Source organism: Nycticebus coucang, chromosome 1 (assembly GCF_027406575.1).
Source record: "Nycticebus coucang isolate mNycCou1 chromosome 1, mNycCou1.pri, whole genome shotgun sequence".
NCBI lineage: Eukaryota > Metazoa > Chordata > Mammalia > Primates > Lorisidae > Nycticebus > Nycticebus coucang.
In genome coordinates, this window is record NC_069780.1 from 195,640,551 (window position 1) to 195,662,628 (window position 22,078).

Sequence of the window (22,078 nt, forward strand, 5' to 3'; positions counted from 1 at the left end):
GTGGATCCCAAATTGGCTCCTGGAGAGCAGTGGTGTGGGGTGTTAATGGAAGACCTTTGAACGGTACTGGCGTGGGTATGCCTGTGCCCCCACACACCCCACATGGGTCTCAAGACCACAGAGCCAGGCTTTGTCCCATGGCAGGACCCAGAGTGAAGGCCCAGCAGACAGCACAAAGCATAGAAAAGCTTAACACTAGTAGTCATATAAATACTTTTTTCCCTCTTTTTATTTTTTTCTAGCGATACCAATATACAATGACTACCTTTTAATAAAATTCAAGACATTTAGGAGAGATACTTAGAATCAAACAAGAGAAAATTCCTTTAAAATTTTAATATTTAAAATGTTCTATAACAAAAGGTAAGTGAACTTCATGTACAAAGCACTAATATAAAATTTATTTTGGTATGAGATCAAACCTTAATATTCTGTGAAATATGTCAATTATTGACTCATTTATTTTATGCTCTATTAATGTAAATCCTCATTTGAGACATGAATAACATCACTGATCAAGCAAAACCACGGACAGAAGTTTCTGAGAGATGCCTGTGTTGGACACAGGGGTCAGAACAACTCACATGAACACACGTTCGCCCCACAGCAGATACCATGTCTGATTGGTAATGTAAGAGAACACTTCGTCTAAATGTTTTTCTGTTTCTATGACATAGGAATAGGGTTTTCTTGTCTATTGAATAGTTTCCAAAACCTTTTTGCATTAAATCAAACAAGCTGACATCAGAAAGCAAGGGCTGCCTTCTAGTGGAGTGCTGTGAACACTTTTTAACACTGTGATTGCAGCTTATTTAGGCTGATAGTTTCTCCTTTGTTTCTACAATATAAACATTAATGTTACCTTTTTAAAAACAAAGTTAGCATTGTATCCAACTGGGGGAAGGACGGGAATGAACATGTTTAAGATAATTCTTTACAAATTGACAAGCAGAATCTGAATTATCCTTTAAAAATAATACAAGTGACACATCTTTTTTATAATTTGTCTTCTAACACACTTTAAAATAACATAAATACAACATACTTCTTTTAACGAAGCATGGCCTCCTGGCTTGCTGAGTGGGGGCTGCAGGCCATGGGTCTCCGTAGGAACTCCCCGTTGGGGAAGTCTATTGTCAAATGTAAGCTGTGAGCTTCTCTCTCTCTTCAAACTGCTTGTCCACTGCCAGAGACAGGGCCTGGAGAAACCCCTCTATGGTGACAGTAGGGGCCTGGCAAGACACATGGGCATCACTGAGGCTACCTGCCCTTGCAGGGCAGCAGGCAGTAACACCCCAGCACGGTGCAGACAACAAGGACAGAAAGCACGTATTGAGCTACACAGGCTGTGCACACCAGGTGCACCTGCTCATTACTGCAACAAAGGTCACCCTGTGTCCTGCAGGTGGGCACTGGACCAGCTGCCAACACACTAAGAGAAGAGAAGATGCTTGGAAAAGACCCTTCTCAAAAGGCTCACCTGGTGTCTGAGGGCTCTGCAGACCCCAAGACGCTGCTGGCTCATACCAGACATTTACCATGGCCCAGTGCCCCAAGCTGTCACCTCCCTGCAGCTGAAGGCTCCTGCTCACAGTCCACGGTCAGTTGTGTCACATCAGCATGGAGGGCCATGCCCAGCACAAAGGCCACTGCTGACCAGAGCACAGGCTGACTGACTGATTTGAAAGGAACCATCTCAGATGTCACTGTATCTGTTCTGCTGACACTCAGAACCCTCAGCCTGACCAGCTGCTGGGAATGGGGTGCCTCTTGGTGCTGGTTTTGTGGTGGGCCCCACATTGGAGGAAGTGAGGCATGATACCAGGTTGCGGTTGGCCGAGCTCAGACTTAAAGGGTATGAGCACCACTGAGGGGCCAGGGAGGGCTGGGCAGGAGCTGCAACATGCACAGATGCAGAGGTGAATGTGTCTGTGAGACTGTGAGCCCAGCACCTGCTTTGAAAGGCTTAAGATAGCCCCACGACTCAGGGGCCCAGTTGGCTCCTTCTGCTGCCCCAAACCCCCAGAGGACACTGGATGGGGGACAGAGTGCCCAAAGCTGGGTACGTACAGGGGGACTCACCTGGACATACAGTGCATGAGCCAGGAAAGGGAGCTTCCTCAGGACCCGGCCACTGAGGCCCTCGCTCTTCCTGTGTGAAGACAACCAAGTTCAGGGGCGTCAATTTCAGATATTCACAGGGGTCAGGACTGATTCTCCTTGTCATCACAAGCTTTGAGCCTGAAGTGGCACTGGCATCCCTGGGAGCACTAACCCCCTGTGGGCTCAACTTGGGCCTCAGAGGTACCCAGCCCTCCTGGCCCCTTGGCCTTGACCCCTGAGTATCCCTTTTGCCTACAGCCCCTGCAATGGGGCTCGGCCCCTCAGGCCTAAGCTCCTGCTCTGGGTGAGGCCACATCCTTGCTGCCCTGAAGTGCCACCTGAGGTGCAGCTTTGAGCCCCACTGTATGGCTGCTGTCCCTGTGCTCAAGGCATGGAGCAAGGGACATGAGGGAAGAGCCCTAGGCAGTTGACAGGTGTCAGCCAGCACAAACTCTCAAGATAGTTGGCCAGTTCGCGCAGAAGCAGAAGTCTTGGTGTTGTTTTCTTCTTTCCCTATCTTCGCTAACTTAAATCTCCTCAACAAAACCCCCAAGCTTTCTAAAATACTGCATTCTTCACATTGTCCTGCCCCCGACTCCTTTTTTGAGACAAAGTCTCACTCTGTGTCATGGGGTAGAGTGTCGTGGTGTCATAGCTCACAGCAAACTCAAACTTTTGGGGTCAAGAGATCCTCCTGCCTCAGCCTCCAAGTAGTTGGGACTATAAACACCCACCACAACACCCAGCTAGTTTTTCTATTTTTAGTAGACACGGAGTCTCATTCTTGCTCAGGCTGGTCTTGAACTCCTGAGCTCAGGTGATCCTCCCACCTTGGTCTCACAGAGTACTGGGATACAGGCGTGAGCCACTGTGCCTGGTTGACATTGTCCTTTCATCCCAAACCTTCCAGGCTCCTCTCAGCTTCAGAATAAAGTTCAAACTCTGGCCAGAAGCCCCACTTCACCCCTGGTCTCTCCTGCACTGCCGGTGTGTGTTGTCATCTTCTGGGGTCCCCTGAGCACATCGCCCCTGCAGCCTTCTGACTTTGCCACTTATACCCAAATCCTATCTTTTAAGGCTCTGCTCCATCCTCCAACCCTCCTCTCACCCTTTCTTCATCACAAAAGCCATTTCCCTTCTCTTAACTCTGAGAACACTTGGAACAGCTCTCGATAACAGGCCTCCAGCACGTATGCCAACTGTCCTTGCTGTGCTCAGTCCCTGTGCTCATGCATTCCCCGATACACGCATGTTCATCCCTGTAGTGTGCCAAGTGCCCACAAGCACAGACCTCCCGGGATTCCTCAGAGGAAGCTACTACAGCACTTAATTTTTCTTGATTACAAACATGAGGTCAATTTGCACCTTGAAATTTCACTCAGAAGGAGGCTCAACTTCGACACGTTGTTTTCAATGAAGCCGATCATCTCTAGCTCCCGGAGGGTGAGCAGCTGCTGGCGAGGGTATATGATCTGACACTGGGGAGACAGAGGCACCACAGTTAGGAAGGTCTGAAGACAGAACACAGCACGGTCTGCAAGGGAGACGCTTGTAGGCCTCATGTGAACCCCAACCCATCTTACAGACAACCAACAGTGACTATCCCTAACGCACAGATGCATGAGAAGAGCGACTCAGCCTCTTCTGTGATCATGGCCAAAATGTCTCCTCACTGCTTATCAGGGCTAGAGGGGACATAGAAGCAGAGTCCAATCTGTGATTCAGTCAAAACACAGGCAGGCAGAGCTGAGACCTGCAGCCATGACTCCACCTGACTTTCAAAGAAGGGTCTTCAGCTGCCTGTTTTTTATGACAAGACACAGAGTCTGACTGACCAAGGAACTGGGTGCCAGAAGTTCGTCTCCCAGATCACGTGTCTGAAATCAGGAACTCTTTGCCACACTGAACTACTTTTTCAGGTGGGCACAATGACCATTACTATGATGCTAATGTGACTGTTCTGATTTAGAAACCAGGACACAAGAGAAAGAAAATGGCATTCTCTGCATATTTTAGAGGTTTGGTGAAGATTGTTTTTGTTCCATGTTCTCACCTCCCCACCTGACTCACTAAGGTGACACTCCTTTAGGTTCTCTGGGGACCCCACTTCCCACATGAACATGCCCAGATCATAGGCTCCCAGTTACACGCTGATGGCTTTCAAAACCAAATATCCACTACAACATCTGAATATCTTAACCTCATGTAAACTGCCTAAGAATCTACTTCTGCCCTATGTTCCCAGCTCCTATAAGTCCATACTTTTAGATAAAACTTAGAATCTAAACCCAAGATTCTTGGAACAAGTACACAAACATCAAAGGCATCTGATGTAAACTACGGCCTTATAGGACATGCGGGCACATGGGGTTCCTCAGCAGCAGCTGCACTTAGGCTCTTTCTTCAGACACCTGCAAGCTCAAGTCAGACCTCCGCAGAGCCCCTGTCCCTGTCTCACACCCCACAGGGATCTGTATACCTGGACAGCACGGACTCAGGGCAACTTCAGGGTGCTCACGGCTGAGACCAGCTCTCTCACCCCCAGGAGAGGCTGTGTTGTCCTTGTCACGGACACAGAGGCCACTGCTCTGTGTCAAGTACTGACTGCAGATTGAGTGGCCCACCAGGTGGTAGTAACAACTCCATGAATATAACTGCCATTATAATCCCCATTTCTTGCTTGCAGGGTTCCTGCCCAAGTCTCCTAAACTCGGCTCTCAGTACGTTCCTGCACAAATTTGCCATCCACCCAGCTTCAAGAGTACCTGAAACAGGCACAGGTGGGTCTCAGACAGATCCACAGCCACTGTGTGTCACTGAACCCATGACATAGCCCTCACATCAACCACACATGCAAACTGAGAGACACCATCACTTCAGACAACAGCCTGTGACCCTGACCTTCAGTAAGATCGCATCCCCATGAACCCCGATCTTCAGTGAGATAACAGCTCCATGAACCCCAACTTTTAGTCATGACAGGCCCATGAACCTTGACTTCAGTCAAAAACAGCTCCATGAACCCCAACTTTCAGTCAGATGACAGCCCTATGACCTTGACCGTTAGTCAGCATGACCTCCTATGAACTCTGACCTTCAGGTAACAGCCCCATGACCCTGACCTTCAGGCAGATGACAGCCCCCTGTGACTTTGACCTTCAGTGAGTCCTCCCATGAACCCCAACCTTCAGGCAGTGTAAATGCCCTGTGAGCTGAGTCAGGTGAGGAAATCTGGGCCCAGGGAGGCAGGTCACCAGTCACTGGCCAAGGCTGTGATAAGCTGAGAGCCAGGATTTGAAAGCAGGCTGACTACTCACCAGCTTCCTACACATCAGCACCTCAAATAATAACAAATCATAACCAGGCAGCGCCTGTGGCTCAGTGAGTAGGGCACCGGCCCCATATACCGAGGGTGGCAGGTTCAAACCCAGCCCCAACCAAACTGCGACAAAAAATAGCTGGGCGTAGTGGCAGGCGCCTGTAGTCCCAGCTACTCGGGAGGCTGAGGCAAGAGAATTGCCTAAGCCTAAGAGTTGGAGGTTGCTGTGAGCTGTGACATTATAGCACTCTACCAAGGGCAACAAAATGAGACTCTGTCCATAAAAAGAAAAAAAAAATCATAATCATATTATGCCACAAGCGCAAACACATTTTATCACACTTGGACTGTTAGCTCAACCTGTCAGATAAAATTCCAATTTTCAGTATAAGAAGACAGTTGATGCCTATGTTAAAATATTTTAGTCTATGTTATAATTAGCATATTTTAAGTTATTTCAATTAAAAGCACATAAGGAATCTAACCAGGAGAAGAAATAATAAAGGTACCTTCATCAGTTCCTCCAAGCATGAGAGGTAGATTTTGAAAATGGCTGCCATGGAGGGTGGCCCGATATACTGCTTGATGTCAGCCCTATCCACAAAAGCCACATCTATCTTCTCAGTGATGTTGGAAGTAGTCAGAATCACGACATTGGAATGCCTGTTGTGGCCAAGAAGGGAGAATCGGAGTCATAGTGTCTGTGGCTCAATTGTATCCCACTGTATCTGAGCAGAGGCCAGGCAGCAGGGAAAGCCAGCAAGACCTGTCAACTAGACACCAGGGTTAGCTAGTACTGCCCAGGCAGCTGTGCCCCACAGGTCCTACCAAGGTCTGACAACCCCTGAACTTCCACCCATCCCCCAGGCTCTCCTAGCTACAAATGACCATGCAGAACAGACCCTCCCAGGTCCCTTCCCTCACTGCCTCAGCCATAATAACAGTTTCCCTTCTGTACAGCATCCCTGATCACCCAGTCTCCTACACCTCTGTCATGGCCACAGGACTGTTTATCTACAGCTTTCATCACTCTGGACACAGGTGGAGGTCAACTGTCCATCACATTCACCATTTGTTCTCCTTTCCAGCTTATGAATTCTGCAAAGAGCCGCTGCTGTCTGGTCTGCTGCCCCGTGTCCTTAGGGCCCAGCACACAGCAGCATGGCAGGCACAGCTTTCCTGCTCTGGCAGGGGCTGTGTGGCAGGAGTAGCAGTGCTGTCCTCCTGGGCCCAGGGTGGAACAGGCAGTTCTGTGGCCAGGGGAGCCCCTTGGAGGGTCCACTTCACCTATACTCTGGCAAGGGTGGACGGCCCCTCTGCAAGTGACCAGGGGTGATCCCAGTGAGGATGGGGATGGAGGGTGGGGCTAGGCAGAGGGAACAAGGTACAGAGGCTGGTGAGCATGGGCTGCTCAGTCCAGTATCCAGAGGGTGGCTGGGAGGCAGAGTGGCTGCCTGTCAGAAGGCAAGGAGTAGCACAGTCAACACAGGCATGGGGGCAGACAGGAGTGTGAGGGGACAAAGGTCAGAGAAACCAGGGAGGCTGTGTCTTCTGCTCTTTCCATGGCCCTCTGCCTTGTCTGAGCCTGGCTGCAGCTGACCTGGAAGACAGCTGTGTCTTAGGAAGCTGGCCTCTGTGTGGGAGCACCAGCCAGGGCCTGGGTCACTGCTCCCTGCACAGTTTGCTGCCAGCCATATCCCACAGCCAGCAATGAGTAATGCACGGGACCCGTTACCCCAAGGTACTTCAGAGAAGAAATGTGAGCACCATGTTGGTAGTGGAGCAGGAGTCAGTCTGTATATTACTTCCACGAGAGCTGGTCACTCCCTAAAGTTTGGGATTAGGCCCTGAGCCTTTGAGACTAAACTGTGTACACTCGAGGTCTGGGGCCACACTCTGTATGGGGCCAGTAGGCAAGTGGGTGGTGTGGGCACTAGTGTTTGGACACAGCAATGTTTTACTATTTCATGCTTTTCTGCACTATATAAAATTTTACTACACCCAGTTTTGTTTTACATTTGTCGGAGCTGGACGCCAGGTCTCTGGCCCCGGGCCCATGAAACTGCCAGGACGCGGACCACTGTTCACCCTCCCTCGGGGTTACTGCTCCCCATATATGCCAGGGAGCCCATTGTCTCAGTCAGATAAGGCTCCCTATCAGGAGGAGCCAGTTGTATCAGTCATTTCAGAGGTGCCGGAGCACCTCAATGGTGCAGCAGTCAGTCTTAGTAGAAGGAGCCTAGTAGGAGCCTTGACTAGCTTCTCCCATGGCTCTTCATAGAAGTGAAGAAGTGATCCCAGGGCTATTTACATTGCAGGTGTGCAGACTGCCAAGCAATGATGTACATGCTCTTATGCTCTTCAATGAGAGACCAATTCCTTCCCCATTTACTTATTACCAAGGTGTTTCTTACAACATTTTTAATACCATTTTTTTTTTTTTGAGACGGAGTCTTCCTCTGTCACCCTGGGTAGAGTGCCATGGCATCAGCCTAGCTCACAGCAACCTCTAACTCCTGGCCTTAAGCAATCCTCCTGTCTCAGCCTCCAGACTAGCTGGGACTATAGGCACCCACCAGTAGTTTTTCCATTTCTAGTAGAGATGGGGTCTTGCTCTTGCTCAGGCTGGTCTCCAACTCCTGAGCTCAAAGGATCCTCTTGTCTTGGCTTCCCAGAATGCTAGAATTATAGGTGTGAGCCACTGCATCCAGCCCATTTTTAATACTTTAATAAATTAAAAAACGAGCTGACACCCAGCGCCAGATGAACTTTCAGTTAAAGGAGCTGGGGTGAGACAAGGAGTTGTCCGGCAATCACACATTCCTGTGGAACAAACTTTTCTGTCACTTCTTAGATAAAGTCCCTACATGTTGTTACCTTTTTTTTTTTTTTTTGAGACAGTCTCACTGTGTTGCCCTTGGTATAGTGCCATAGTGTCACAGCTCACAGCAACCTCAAACTCTTGTGCTTAAGTAATTCTCTTGCCTCAGCCTCCCAAGTAGCTGAGATTATAGGTGCCTGCCACAACAACCAGCTATTTTTTGGTTGCAATTGTCATTGTTGTTTAGTTGGCCCCAGGCTGCCACCCTTGGTGTATGTGGCTGGCGCCATAACCACTGTGCCACAGGCACCAAGCCCAGAACGTTACCTTTTAATCTGATCGATCTGGGTAAGGACGGCATTGACCACGCGGATGGCATCTGACGGTTCGGCACCTGCCCTACAGGCACTTCGGGCAGCCGTGAGACTTTCCACCTGCGGGGAGAGGGAGAGAGCAATGGGTCACAAAGGATGGTGCCTGACATTTCATGGGCAGAGACATGTCCACTGAGCGAGTGGGTGAAGGAGTGAAGGGTGTTCACATGCCTTGCCTGGGGACATAGGGAAGACCAGCGATGTGCCAGGGAGTGGCGGAGGTAGGCTGCCTCCCAGCAACCCAAGGTAACTTGGTCTTGAATTAAAGTCTGAACATGCTCACCTCATCAATCAGCACAAATACCAGAGCATCTTTATCATCAATCAAATCCTGAATCTTCTGGAACATCTTAGTCACCAGCTTGCCACTCTGGAACCAAAACACCTTCTCAGCGTCCACTGCAGTGAGCACACTACAGGTGCACACGGCCCCAATGTGGCCTCCATCCCAGGTACCACTTGCCCACCATCTCCTGATGGCCCCTCCAAAAACACCTGTATCAGAGGAGCCAGGTTGGCATGGGAGAAGGTCACCCTGAAGGTCACTCTCTGCTGGGACCTTGCCTGCACCTGCTTTTCCAGGGTGGCGGTGTGGGTGACCTGCGCCTCCACTCATTGGTCTGTCCTCATTGACAGGGAGCAGCCAGACCACAGCTGCAAGGATTTGCTGCCTGGGGTGCACGCCTTGTCTACAGTGCACCCAAATCCTACTTCATCTCACTAGAGGGACACAGCCCCTCAGAGGACGGGGCACCCAGGACTTGGCCTGGCCTGACCACGCAGCCTTCAGTGGCATGCTCAGCAGGGCTGGTCCACATGAGACGGCTAGGTCTGCCAGCAGAAGTCTGGGATGGGACCGAGGGAGGTTGGTTAGGCCCAGCACTGGAAGCCTTCTCTCACCACAGCATTAGCCCTGTTATTCCATTCCCCATTTCATCTATTTCTCTCCTAAAGCTACTGAAGGGGCATTTGCCTAATATACAGGACGGTTTCCTTTAGCTAGATTGTTGACAATCAGACAATTAGAATATTTAATACTCACCTCTGAAAACCACTTAGAAAAGAGACTGTGGCTGTTTATTTCTATTAATTGGCCATACCGGTACCTAAGAAGATAAAAGGGGTCAAGAAATGACTAAGCATCCTTGGTGGCACCCACTCTTGCTTCTTTGATACGGCATCTTCCAACTGCCCAGCATGATGGCAATTACTAATTCATTAAGTCGTCACAGTTGCTGAAAAAGAACCAAGGCACCAAGCCCTCTGTGTGCTAAATAATTGAGAACAATTTAACCCAATGCAATCAGTGGCTCTAGATTGTACCAAATGATGTTTTTCTATAGTATTATTTGATTTAAAAAGTAAAAACTCTGTCCTTTTTAATATATTTATAATTTATATTTCTGTTTAAAAAGTATTAATAGTACTAATACTGTTAGCATTACTACAAGCAAATCAGAGCAGAGGCATCCAGAGTTCCTGGTAGGAGCCACATATTTTCCTCTTTCCAGGAAACCCTGACAAGCACAGCACAGATCCCAGAGCCCTGGGTGCTCACCAGCGCCAGCCGCCTGCCTGGAGTCTGGCAGCAACACTCCTGCTCAGGGCTCTGGCAGAGCTGGGCGCACCCAGCATTGGACTAAATCCAACAGGAAAAGGGATGGGAGTGAGAGGTTGACTCCCAATCCTCTTTTTAGTCTCTTCCATATCAAAAGTCCACAGAAGAAAAACAAGTATTTTCAGAAAGAGAAAAAGGCCATTTACTAATACTGTTTATAAAAAAAGGAAGGAGTACGGACAATGCAGTGAAATAAATTGGGTTGAATATCAAACAAAATGAATTATAAAACACTGGTTATTTAACAGAATGGGAAAGAAAGGCTAAGGATTCTTTTCACCATTTCTAAGCCATAAAAAAATACCTATTTCCAGATCTTTGTACTGGAAAATGTTATTTCTGATGTTTTAGGAAACTGACCCTAGAGATCTTCAAAATGCAGATGCATTTTTACATATAAAAACACCACCAAGTTGCTGAACATAACATGTGGGATGAAAATAAAGCAACTTTCCTATGCAAAATTACTTAAAAGACTTTTCTTTTGAAAAGAAACAAAATAGATACTTAAAACTGTATCTCCCAGGATTCCCTCTAGTAGTAGAGTAAGATGTACCAGATTTACCGTCTGCCTTAAACAATGAGAAAACGAGACAAAATAAATGAAACCACAGCTGGTGAGGGTATTGTGCAACAGACAGTGAAGGACTGTGACCCCAAGAGAAGGGAAGTGAGTAACCGACAACTGCCCTGGCTTCCCACCTAGAGGCTCCTTCCAACCACAATCCTGGGAAGGACCTGAGCAGAGCACAGCCCCTGAGGAGAGGAGCCAGAGCTCAGCACTCAGGGAACTGAATAGCTGGAGGCTGCCAGGCAGACTTCCAGGGAGATGCAGACACAGAGAATACTCCAGGAGGAGAAAGCCACAGAAATTGTCCTGGTGACCGGTGTCTGCTGAACACTAATACAGGTAGGAAAACTCCACAAGGCCAGTAAAGAGTGACTACAAGTCTGTGAGCCAATGGGTTCCCGGAATTCCAGGTGAGGCATGTTCAAGCTCCACCACCAAAGTGAGAGCATACACTGATGTTCCAGGTGTGCAGAGGAAACCCCAGAAGGACATACTGCAGTTTGGCCGGGGCTGGGTTTAGAACCCCCCACCCTCGGCATATGGGGCCGGTGCCCTACTCACTGAGCCACAGGCGCCGCCCGTCCCAGGAGGACGTATTAATGCAAAACTAAACCTAAACCCCTCCCTAACAAAGCTTAAAAACAAATCTCAAAAGGATCACTCCAAATCCCAAGAAAGGCCTACCAAAACAAAATCCAAGTCATTAAATCAAGATAAGAAAAGCCAATTATGGCTCTGTGCCTGTGGCTCAATTGGCTAAGGCACCAGCCACATACATCTGAGCTGGCAGGTTTGAACCCAGCCCAGGCTCACCAAACAATGATGGCTACAACCAAAATAAATAAATAAATAAATAAATAGCCGGGCGTTGTGGAAGGGGCCTGTAGTCCCAGCTACTTGGGAGGCAGAAGCAGGAGAATTGCTTGAACCCAGGAGTTGGAGGTTGCTGTGAGCTGTGATAGCACAGCGCTCTACCCAGGGAGACAGCTGGAGGCTCTGTCTCAAAAAAAAAAGAAAAGCCAGTCATTTCAAATCAGTGTTTAGTATTAAATTAAAAAGGTCTTCATGGGCCAAAAAGCAAAACCATGTAACCATAACCAGAAGAATAATCAATAGAAACAGACTCAGAAATGATAACGATGATGGAATTAGAAGACAAGAACATCAAAACAACTATTATGGACTTGTCAAAGATTTTAACAAGAGCATAACGAAAGGGCTCACTTTGGCAGCACAAATACTGAAATTGAAATGATACAGAGAAGATTAGCATGGCCCCTGTGCAAGGACAACATGCAAATTCATGAAATGTTCCATATTTTTTTACAATCACCAAAATGTGGAAATAACCAAAATTCCCACCAACCCAGGAACGGATTAACAAGCTGTGGTATATGCACACCATAGAATACTATTCAGCCATTTAAAAAGATGGAGACTTTACAAATTTTGTATCAACCTGGATGGAGTTGGAACTCTTTTTAGTACACATTCTTTTAGAACACATTCTTTTTAGAACACAAGAATGGAGAAGGAAGAATCCAATGTACTCAATTCTAATATGAAGCCAGTAGACGATCTAATACACAGGAACAAGAGAGTGGGGAGAAGGGAGGAGAGAGGGGGATTTGGGACACAATCATAAGAGGAACTTTAACAAATGCAAATATTGTAACCTCACTCTTTGTACCCTCAATTAATCTGAAAACAATAAAAACAAAGAACATAATGAAAGAAAGAAAAGCATAAAAAGAACCAGATAGAACCTTTAAAGAAGAAAAATACACTGTCATAAAAAAAATTCCACTGGATGGAATTTATAGCAGATTAGACACTGCAGAAAATCAGGGAACTTAAAGACGCGGCAGTAGAAATTGTTCAAAAAGAAATAGCACGGATGTTTTTAAAAGCCAAAAAAACAAATGCATCAGTACTCTGTGGAGCAGAGTCAGGCAGTCCAACGCAGATCAATGGGTTCCCAGACAGAGAGGAGGGTAAGGAAATTAGTTGAAGAAATGACAACCAAAGAATTTCCAATTGTGGTGAAAATCATAAATCCCCAACAGACAGAACTCAAGGATAAACAGACAAAGCCACAATTAGACCATGACATTCCTCTCTCAGTAACTGATAAGACAGTGCACAGATCAGCAAGGCTACCAAGGACCCTGGCCTGACGTCTGCAGAACACGCCTCCAGCAAGAGAGTGTAAGTCACCAAGACAGACCACAAACTGGCAGGAAAACAAGTCTCAAGAAGTTTTAGGAGGCCTGGCGCCTATAGCTCAGCAGCTAGGGCTCCAGCCACATACACCGGAGCCGGCGGGTTCAAACCCAGCCTGGGCCTGCCAAAAGACAACTACAACCAAAACATAGCTGGGCGTTGTGGCGGGCGCCTGTAGTCCCAGCTACTTGGGAGGCTGAGGCAAGAGAATCGCTTAAGCCCAAGAGTTTGAGGTTGCTGTGAGCTGTGATGCTATGGCACTCTACTGAGGATGACATAGTAAGACTCTGTCTCAAAAAAAAAAAAGAAGTTTTAGGAGACTGAGATCCTAATGCCAAGACTACATTGAGTTGGAGTGATAACCTGACTTAAACTGAAGGAGAGGAAATTATCATTTGTGTAAAATGATTTAAAAAAGAAAAAAAAGGCTTGCTATGTCACTAATCCCATTCCGACTGCTCTCTCAAATCACCAGTTACCTGCTGGAAAGCCTAATGGTCAGTTTCTGGGCTAATGCTTTACACAGGGACGTTTTTCCTGTTCCTGGAGGACCTATAACGAGAGCCAAGCAAATATGTTTTTAAGTCAGTGCTATAACAAATTTCTTAAAATAACAGTTGCAGTATCTACATAAAAAATAAAGTTAAGCCCTATTAATGTTATTACTATAAATACCTGTTAACTTACAAAGAAGTCTGCCAGCAGCTTAAATGCAACACAATATTACCAGTACACTTAAAAGTCTGTCTTTCATTTTTACTAATTTGAACTTGACTTGTGTGTCTGGTCTTAGCTTCCGCCCACCACCACTGTGAGCGAACGCCTTGCTCAGTCTGTGTTTTCACAGACACCTCTCCTCCTCCCACATTTCCTCTGTGAAAGCCACTTGTCAAGTTACCTTGCAAAAGTCAAACAGGCCTTTCCTGACAAGCAGAAGCACAGGACTGACCCTCCTGGCCCCAAGGCCTCCCTCCCAACTGAACAGCATCCTTGTCCACTGTAGGTGCCTCCTGAGAGCTCCTCCCATGCAGCTCCCAACCGGGAGTGCTCAGATCAGGACCTCCCATAAGCCCCCAGGAGACCCTAGGGAAAAACAAATGCGTCTCATAGGAAATGCAGATGTGTTCAACCCTAGCTCTCTGTAAGAATTTTCAGTAATTAAAGAGGAAATATACAACTAGTTCCAAATAATTTACTTTGCTACATTAAACACCTGTTGATTGCCTATTCTGACAATGTGTTGGGGCAGCTGCCAGGTAGTAGGCGCGTCCTTTCCAGTCACACTGGCAGACAGGGAAGTGCTGCTTACTTCCCCTAGCTCTAACAAGCTCCTCTGCCCCCTTTCTGTTCAGAGATGTTAAAACAAACAAAACCCATCATTTCCTTCTGAGAAGAACCAGGCAGAATTTCTCTAAAATGTAGCTTTTTCAGTTTACTACTCACAAAATGAGGCTCTAAGTACACTACAAAGAAATATGGGACAGGAGAAATAAGGAGTTGTGATCAGTTGTGGAGATGAGGCAGAGGTTCCTAAATTGTTTAGTAACGTACTCCCCCATCAGCAGTTTACTTTCCAAGGTTTTAGTCACCTGTGGCCAACGATGGTCTGAAAATATTAAATGCAAAATTCCAGAAATAATTCACAAGCATTAAATAACTATTACTATAACATCTTATTCTAATTATTCTGTATTATTATTAGTTATGGTTGTTAATCTCTTTATAAATTAAATTTTATCACAAGAACGTATGTACAGGAACCAACAACATATCTAGGATTGGAACTACTACCCGTGGTCCCAGGCATCTGTGGAACATCTTGGGATGTACTCCACAAGTAAATGGGACTATTTAATGAGAGTCAAGTAATAAATGTTCAAAGTATTGTGAGCTGGATCAGCTACACAGAGAATATTCTAGAGTAATGTTGGCTCCTTCAGAAAACAAAGAGCTATAACTCCTTGCAGAAGACCAAAGGGCAATGGTTGGTGGAGCTGAACTTCAAGAGCGCAGCCACCTGCCCTGCCCAGTGAGAGCCTTGCATTACCATGTAGCAGCACTACCCGGTTCCAGGTGATGAGGTTACTGTTGACATTCCTGTCTGTAAACAGTAAGGTTGTCATCACATAATCAAGGAGCTGATAGAAGAAAAGAAAAAAACACATTACAAAAAAAGATACCAACATGGCAAAGGCTCCACTATGGGTGCTGCTAAAGCTCAGTTCTAAATAAGAAGGGGGCAAGAGGCAAGGCCGTCTCCAGAGGGCCCCACCTCCTGATGCTCAGTGGTGTCCAAGGGTAGTTCTGTCAGAAGGCACCATACGAAGGCAACACGGCCAACACCAGCATACAGTACCACAGATACAAGGGAAACAAAATGTCATTTGTATTTAAAATGCCAATGTTAAACAAAATCATTATGGGACTTATCAAATGATGAGTAAGTTCTCACAGCAATGAGCAAACATATGGCCTATTTACTCAAAAATCATAGCAGCCAAAATGCTGAGGGGCAGCCTTGGGGTGGGGGGCTGAGTGACATTCTGCTAGTAGGAAGGATGCCGGGCCTGCTCACTTTCTGAGAATTTGAGTGAAGATGACAGTTCAAGATAAGTGTCCTCTCAATCTGTTGCCTTCCCCTTGCTCCCCCAGGGAGGCCCTGAGCCCAGCTCCACTCTGAGCAGTCTTTGTGGCAGATACCCAGAGTAGGGGTTCCCAAAGCCCATGCAAACTGAGGAGCTCAGATGTGCTAGAGAGAAGCACAACAGTGGTGCTTCTTTAAACAACAGAGAGTGTACCAACATACGTGTGACTTGACGTGCACATCATACACGAGGCTGTCCCAAAGCCCATGGAATTCAGCTACAAGAGAATAAAACAAAGACTTAATTTTAGGAAGGCAAGTGTTATACCCCAGTCTGTCTGCCTAAGCCACTAGCATGTCCCACTGTCCACCATGGGGCAGTGTACTAAGACCCTGACTACCGGGAAGTGTGAGTCTTTCAATTTTTTTCTCAAATTTTAATTTTTAAACAAATTGAAGATGCAAAACAGATGCTGGCCACATATGATTTTTCACAGATAATTAAACAGTGTATCCTGTTACTATGCACAGTTCCACATAAGCACTAGGTCTTCCTTTCTCCCTACACAGTGACTGAATTCACCCCACACTCTGCCCGCCGGAACCTGACAGCCAAGCCTGAGGAGCAGCACGGAGAAGGGCGGAGTCAAGGACAGGCAGCACGACAGACTGGGCAGGAAAGAGAGGCGCAGTAGCCTCCATCTTAGTGCCATCAGAAGGAACAACATAGTCTTATTGGATAAACTTGCCATTTCACAAGGGATAAAACATCCTAAAATCCCACAAAACAAATGGACAAACAGAATCTGCTCGGCGAGCTAACCTGGCAAACCCAAGCAGCCTACGATCCTCTGACCCCAGCCTCACTCAGCGGCCCCACGTTGCGCCACCCCTCCCGCCCCCCCAGTACCTGCAGGCAGAACCCAGTGATTTGCTGCAATTATGTTCTCCGTCTCCTCCTCCAAATTCTCACTGCTGGGGCCATCTTCATTTAGCTGGAAGACGTGCAGTGCAACAGTGCATACACTCAGATCAATAGGCTGTGATGAGAGGGAAAACCAAATAAATCTACACAAATTGAAAATACTTCACCTTTTAATACCAGTTATACAAATTAGATAATAAGTCCAAAAACAAAATTAAATATATGGTATGTTACAAACTAGTTCTCAGATTAGATGAGAAGACTATTATTTCAAATTTAGAATTTAAATAATAATAGATTTAAATAACTGTTATTACAATACATTAAATGTGTACCATCCTTCTCCCTTTGGGTCCTTCATTTTTTTTTAAGAACTTTACTGTTTTGGGCAACGCCTATGGCTCAGTAGGTAGGGCGCCGGCCTCATATACCGAGGGTGGCGGGGTCGAACCCAACCCCGGCCAACTAAAACAGCAGTGGCAACTGCAACCAAAAAATAGCTGGGTGTTGTGGTGGGCACCTGTAGTCTCAGCTACTCGGGAGGCTGAGGCAAGAGAATCGCTTAAGCCCAAGAGTTAGAGGTTGCTGTGAGCTGTGACGCCACAGCACTCTACTGAGGGCAACCACTTGAGACTCTGTCTCAAAAAAAAAAAAAAAACTTTACTGTTTTTTATAATTACAAAATAACACATGCTTCTTGAGAAATATGCAAACAATATGTATATTAATAGAATGAAGAAAGTCCCCTGAATCTAACTTCAGAGATGTTATAGTCCATGTTACGCTCATAGATTTAACCAAAAATTGAATCCCATTACATAGTTTTCTAACTTGTGCCTTTTCCTTCTTATTATAGCTGAGAGACCCTTTTGTATCAGTAAATAGAAATCAATTTCATTCTTTTTAACAGTTATATCATATTTGGTATAGCTGTATGAATGTCATATGTCCATTAACTAATCTGAGTGATGGACAGGTAACATATTTCAATTTTCTAGCTTATTAATGACATGTAATAAAATTTGCTGATACAAAAGTGCTCAATTATGTTAAGCTGAATTCTTATAAGTAAGTCTATAGGCAGAAAGAGAACACTGAACTTTCCCTGGGACCTGCTGATTTAGGGCCCAGCGGGAGGCCCACCCCTTTCATGGGTGTCCTTCACTGGGTGCAGAAGCACTGCCACCATGTCTGACAAATTGCTCTACAAAGTCCCTGACATCAGCCTAGCAGACTGGGGATGCAAGGCCCTGGACATCGCAGAGAACGAGATGCCAGGCCTGAGGTGCATGTGGGAGACTTACTCAGCCTCCAAGCCCGTGAGGGGTGCCTGCATCACCGGCTGCCTGCACATGACCGCAGACATCACCACCCTCACTGAGACCATCATCACCCTGGGGACTGAGGTGCAGTGGTCTAGCTGCAACTTCTTCTCTACTGGGACTATGCGGCAGCTGCCAGTGCCAAAGCTGGCATTCCAGTGTACACCTGGAAGGGTGACACGGATGAGGAGTACCCTCCTCATTGTGGTGCATCAAGCAGATGCTGTACCTCGAGGACAGGCCTCTCAAAATGATTTTGGACGATGGTGGTGACCTTAGCAACCTCATCCACACCAAGTACCCACAGCTCCTGTCGGGCATCCGCAGCATCTCTGAGGAGACAGCTTGGGTCCACAACCTATACAAGATGATGGCCAGTGGGATCCTGAAAGTGCCCGCCATCAATGTCAATGACTGTCCCCAAGAGAAAGTTTGACAACCTCTATGGTTGCCGGAAGTCCCTTATTGGTGGCATCAAACGGGCAACAGATATGAATGCAGGCAAGCTGGCGGTAGTAGTAGGCTATGGTGATGTAGGCAAGGGCTGTGCCCAGGCTCTGAAGAGTTTTGGGGGCCTGCATCATCATCACCTGCCATGGAGGGCTATGAGGTGACCACCGTGGATGAGGCCTGTCAAGAGAGCAACATCTTTGTCACCACCACAGGCTGTATTGACATTCTCAGTTGGCACTTCGAGCAGATGAAGGATGATGCTGTCTTATATAACACTGAACACTTTGATGTGGATACAGTCAAGTGGCTTAATGAGAATGCTGTGGAGAAGGTGAACATGAAGCCCCAGGTGGGCCACTATTTGCTGAAGAACAAGCACTACATCATCCTGCTGGCCAAGGGCTGGCCAGTCAACCTAGGTTGTGCCATGGGCCACCCCAGCTTCGTGATGAGTAACTCCTTCACCAAACAGGCGCTGGCATAGATTGAACTTTGGACTCACCCAGACAAGTACCCCATCAGAGTTCACTTCCTGCCTGAAAAGCTAGATGAGGCAGTGGCTAAAGCTCACCGGGGCAAGCTGAACGTGAAGCTGACTAAGTACCTGGGTATGCCCTGTGATGGCCCTTTCAAGCCTGATCACTACCGCTACTGAGAGACAGCCCTGCCCTGCACCTTCCGGTGCTGTCCTTGACCAGGCCCTGTCTCACCTCCCTAAGAGCAAATGGCACCAAGTCTGAGACTGGTTAGGCAGTGTCCCCCTACTGACTCCCTGAGGCTGTTCAGTCAATGGCCTCTGCTGCATCCCTCAGCTGGGGACTTGAGAGGGCTCTCCTCAAGGACTGGTCATGAGAAGACTATACCTGCAGGAAACCATAAGCTTAATGGTCTTGGAACTGCTCACTCGTTAGTCTTTTAGGCTGGAAGTTGGTAGGGGTCGTCACAAAACCCATGTACCTTAACCCCCAGGCTTTCACCTAGCCTATGGACCCATGTGCTTGGTTCACAGGTTAATTAGTTCATCAGACCATGACAGATAATAATGAACTTTTTTATTTTTTTGAGATACGGTCTTGCCTTGTCTTGTTGGCTACAGTGCAGTGGTGTCATCATAGCTCACTTCAACCTTAAACTCCCAGGCTCAAGTGATTCTCTTGCTTCAGCCTCCTAAGTAGCTGAGTCATATGTCTTCCTTACATTTAAGGTTGTTTTGTTTTGTTTTATTTCTTGTGTAAAGATGGGGTCTTGCTATGTTGTCCAGACTGGTCTCAAACTCCTGGCTTCCCAAAGTGCTGGAATTACAGGTGTGAGGCCCATGGTTGTGAGGCCCTTGGGTGGTTTTTAAACTGGTGTTAGGACTGCCCCAGGACGTTCATGCCCTCACACAATGCTCTAAACTCCCACACGTGAGCTTAGTAAAGTGTAAATTAGACAGTCCAGAAGTGGGACAAGATGAAGAGCTTCTACCAGGTAAGCCTGACCCTGCAGCCCCAATGCCCAACCTCCTAAGGTCCAAACACACATCCAGCACTTCATGAACATTTGCTGACCAAAAGACTAAAGAGACAGGTGCACAGCCTCGTCAGTGCAGCCCACTGTTCTGCAGTGCTGTGCTTTGGTTCCTGGGCTCCTGCCCGTCCTCCCACTGTACAGAGAGCAGGTGCGATGGTGTATATCCTGACAACAGGGCCACTCCTTCTAATAGGGCCTGGCTCCTGACAGACACCAGAAGCTGCCTATTCCCCAAACCACATGTGAACCAGTTTCTGATAATATGCTATCAAAATAGAAAAGATATTCATGATCCTGACACCGTATTCAGCAAAATATTAACTATTACTTGGCCCCAACTAGTAACTTACCTGTGGGTCTTTAACCTTTAATTCTGTGTCAACAACAGACACGGACTGCACATTTCTTGTCAGAAAAGGTTCATCGAACTCAGTCCATGTGTAATCACCAAACACAATATTGTGTCTGTTGAGCAGCTTCTTAACATTCAGCTTTATGTCTTCCTTTTTTGCAGTACTAAAAGCAAAATAAAATACACATAAATACCCTCAACTAAAAAGCAAGATTTTAAAATTAAGTGCTTTTTCACAAACTCAGATCAGACCTAAGAGTGCAGTAGTTAAGAGGAGGGGATGGGGGTGGCCTGCTGTGATTGGCCCCATGGCCACCTTTGTTGGTGGCTCTTCCACCAGCTAGGCAGCCTGCTCCTTGGCTCCCAAATGGACGCAGCGAGTAGCATAAGAGCTCTTGCCACACAGGGCTACTAAAGACAGGGCAACACACTCAAGTGTTTAGGGCACCACCCGGCACACAGCCAGCACCTGACAAATGTTGGCTGTCATACTGTCAAGGAAAGGATGAGACTGCACAGGGTAGCCTGGATTTGGATTGTAAGGAGCCTCTAAGACTTGAGCTTCATGACAACAAAGTGTCACACTGCGAGGCTGGCACCTAGGGTCCCTTCAGCCCCACTCACTGCTGTCCTGATACTCCCCTTCCTACGCCAGTGTGGTTCTGAGGTCACACCTTTGTGCCTCCCCACGCACTAGCCCAGCTCACTAAGCTGAGCAATCACAGGCACCTTATAGATTCTCATAGTTGGCCTCCTTCTGAGCCCCCTGTGCTGGCCCCTCAGACCCAGGCAAGTGATGCATGGTCCCTCTGCAATCCCTCCAGCTCCCTCCAAGGCAGCAACCATAATGCGTAATGTGATTGTAAGTGGAAGTCCCTGAACTCTAGTGCCCTCGTGTGTGAATGTGAGCTCCATTGTGGCTATGCCTGGGTGTATCTGGGCTGAGGTACAGTCCTATGTGGTGTCCCAGGCTGCAGTGCGCTGTATACAGGAATCTCTCAGCTCTGAGATGGCTATACAGGGGACGTGGCAGTGGCTGCAACCACATGCCCCAAAGAGGGGTACGGCCCACAGGCCCTATAGGAGCCACACCATGACCCAGCTCAAGGTCACAAATGGGTGGGATTTGCTTTCAATAGTAAAAAACCCCAAAACTTCATGATCAGGAGAAAATTAAAGGGCCTGAGAACCGCTGGCTCCAAGTGTAACGTCTTGGTTCCCAGCTCGGATTTGCCCCATACCTAGGCCCAGAGCTTAGAGTTAACTCTGTAATTCTGCCTCCTCCCACCCAGCTCCAGACTCGATCCTACTAGGGTCCTGCCCAGGTAATGTCCGGAGGAGTGGGCCAGGTCTGTGTGCTCGGCCAGCGGAGCCTCCGCAGGCTGGGCTGGGTCAACTGGAACCGGGTCGGACCGCGTCGGTCGGATCACTGCTGCGCCGGTCAGGCCACCCGGGCCCGGGTCAGTTGGGATTGGCCTGGTCAGTCCCGGTCAGCAAACGTCAGGTCGGGTAGAGCCAGGTCATTCCCGGTCAGCCCGCGTCGGGTCGGGTAGACTCGGGTCAGTTCGGGTAAGGCCATACGGAACTGGCCAACAGGGTCAGTTCAGGTCAGTTCCGAGCGGGTCAGGCAGGCCACACGGGACTGGGCAGGGGGGTCTGGCCAGGCCGCTCACCTGCCACCCCGCTGGAGCACCTCCACGTGGACCGTCGGCCCGTCGGCCACGCAGGGCAGCGCTTGCTTCAGGTCGCCCACGGCCTCGTCCATGGCGCCACCGGGAGCCGCGGGTACCGAGCCCGAGCGTGGCCGTCGCCGCCTCGCGCCCCACGCCGAAGCCACCGCCACCGCCACCACAGCCTCGGCCGCCGGCCCCGCCCGGTCTTCGAATCTACCGCGCGCGGCG

General features: G+C 47.9%; 1 protein-coding gene, 1 non-coding gene and 1 pseudogene across 3 annotated transcripts; 2 read left to right on the top strand and 1 right to left on the bottom strand.

Annotated features, from left to right (window-relative positions):
- Nucleotides 1-222: 222 nt before the first annotated feature.
- Nucleotides 223-22,067, bottom strand: TRIP13 (thyroid hormone receptor interactor 13). 2 transcript variants are annotated; one of them, XM_053593670.1, is made up of 13 exons: nt 21,851-22,067; nt 20,176-20,341; nt 16,524-16,653; nt 15,836-15,891; nt 15,077-15,167; nt 13,509-13,581; nt 9,660-9,723; nt 8,901-8,987; nt 8,571-8,677; nt 5,932-6,085; nt 3,469-3,581; nt 2,083-2,152; nt 223-1,232 (listed from the first exon to the last, which is right to left on the bottom strand). In XM_053593670.1, the coding sequence occupies exons 1-13, from the start codon at nt 21,940-21,942 to the stop codon at nt 1,137-1,139; spliced, it is 1,299 nt and encodes a 432-aa protein (XP_053449645.1). In that variant the 5' UTR covers nt 21,943-22,067; the 3' UTR covers nt 223-1,136. The 2 variants fall into 2 exon arrangements, with proteins under 2 accessions (XP_053449645.1, XP_053449653.1); XM_053593678.1 differs by lacking the exon at nt 8,901-8,987 and having other exon boundaries at nt 21,851-22,039.
- On the top strand, nt 12,023-12,129 carry LOC128592401 (U6 spliceosomal RNA). Its single transcript, XR_008381858.1, has one exon. It is a non-coding gene; the product is annotated as a U6 spliceosomal RNA (small nuclear RNA).
- On the top strand, nt 17,726-18,968 carry LOC128587489 (adenosylhomocysteinase-like; annotated as a pseudogene).
- Nucleotides 22,068-22,078: the final 11 nt, after the last annotated feature.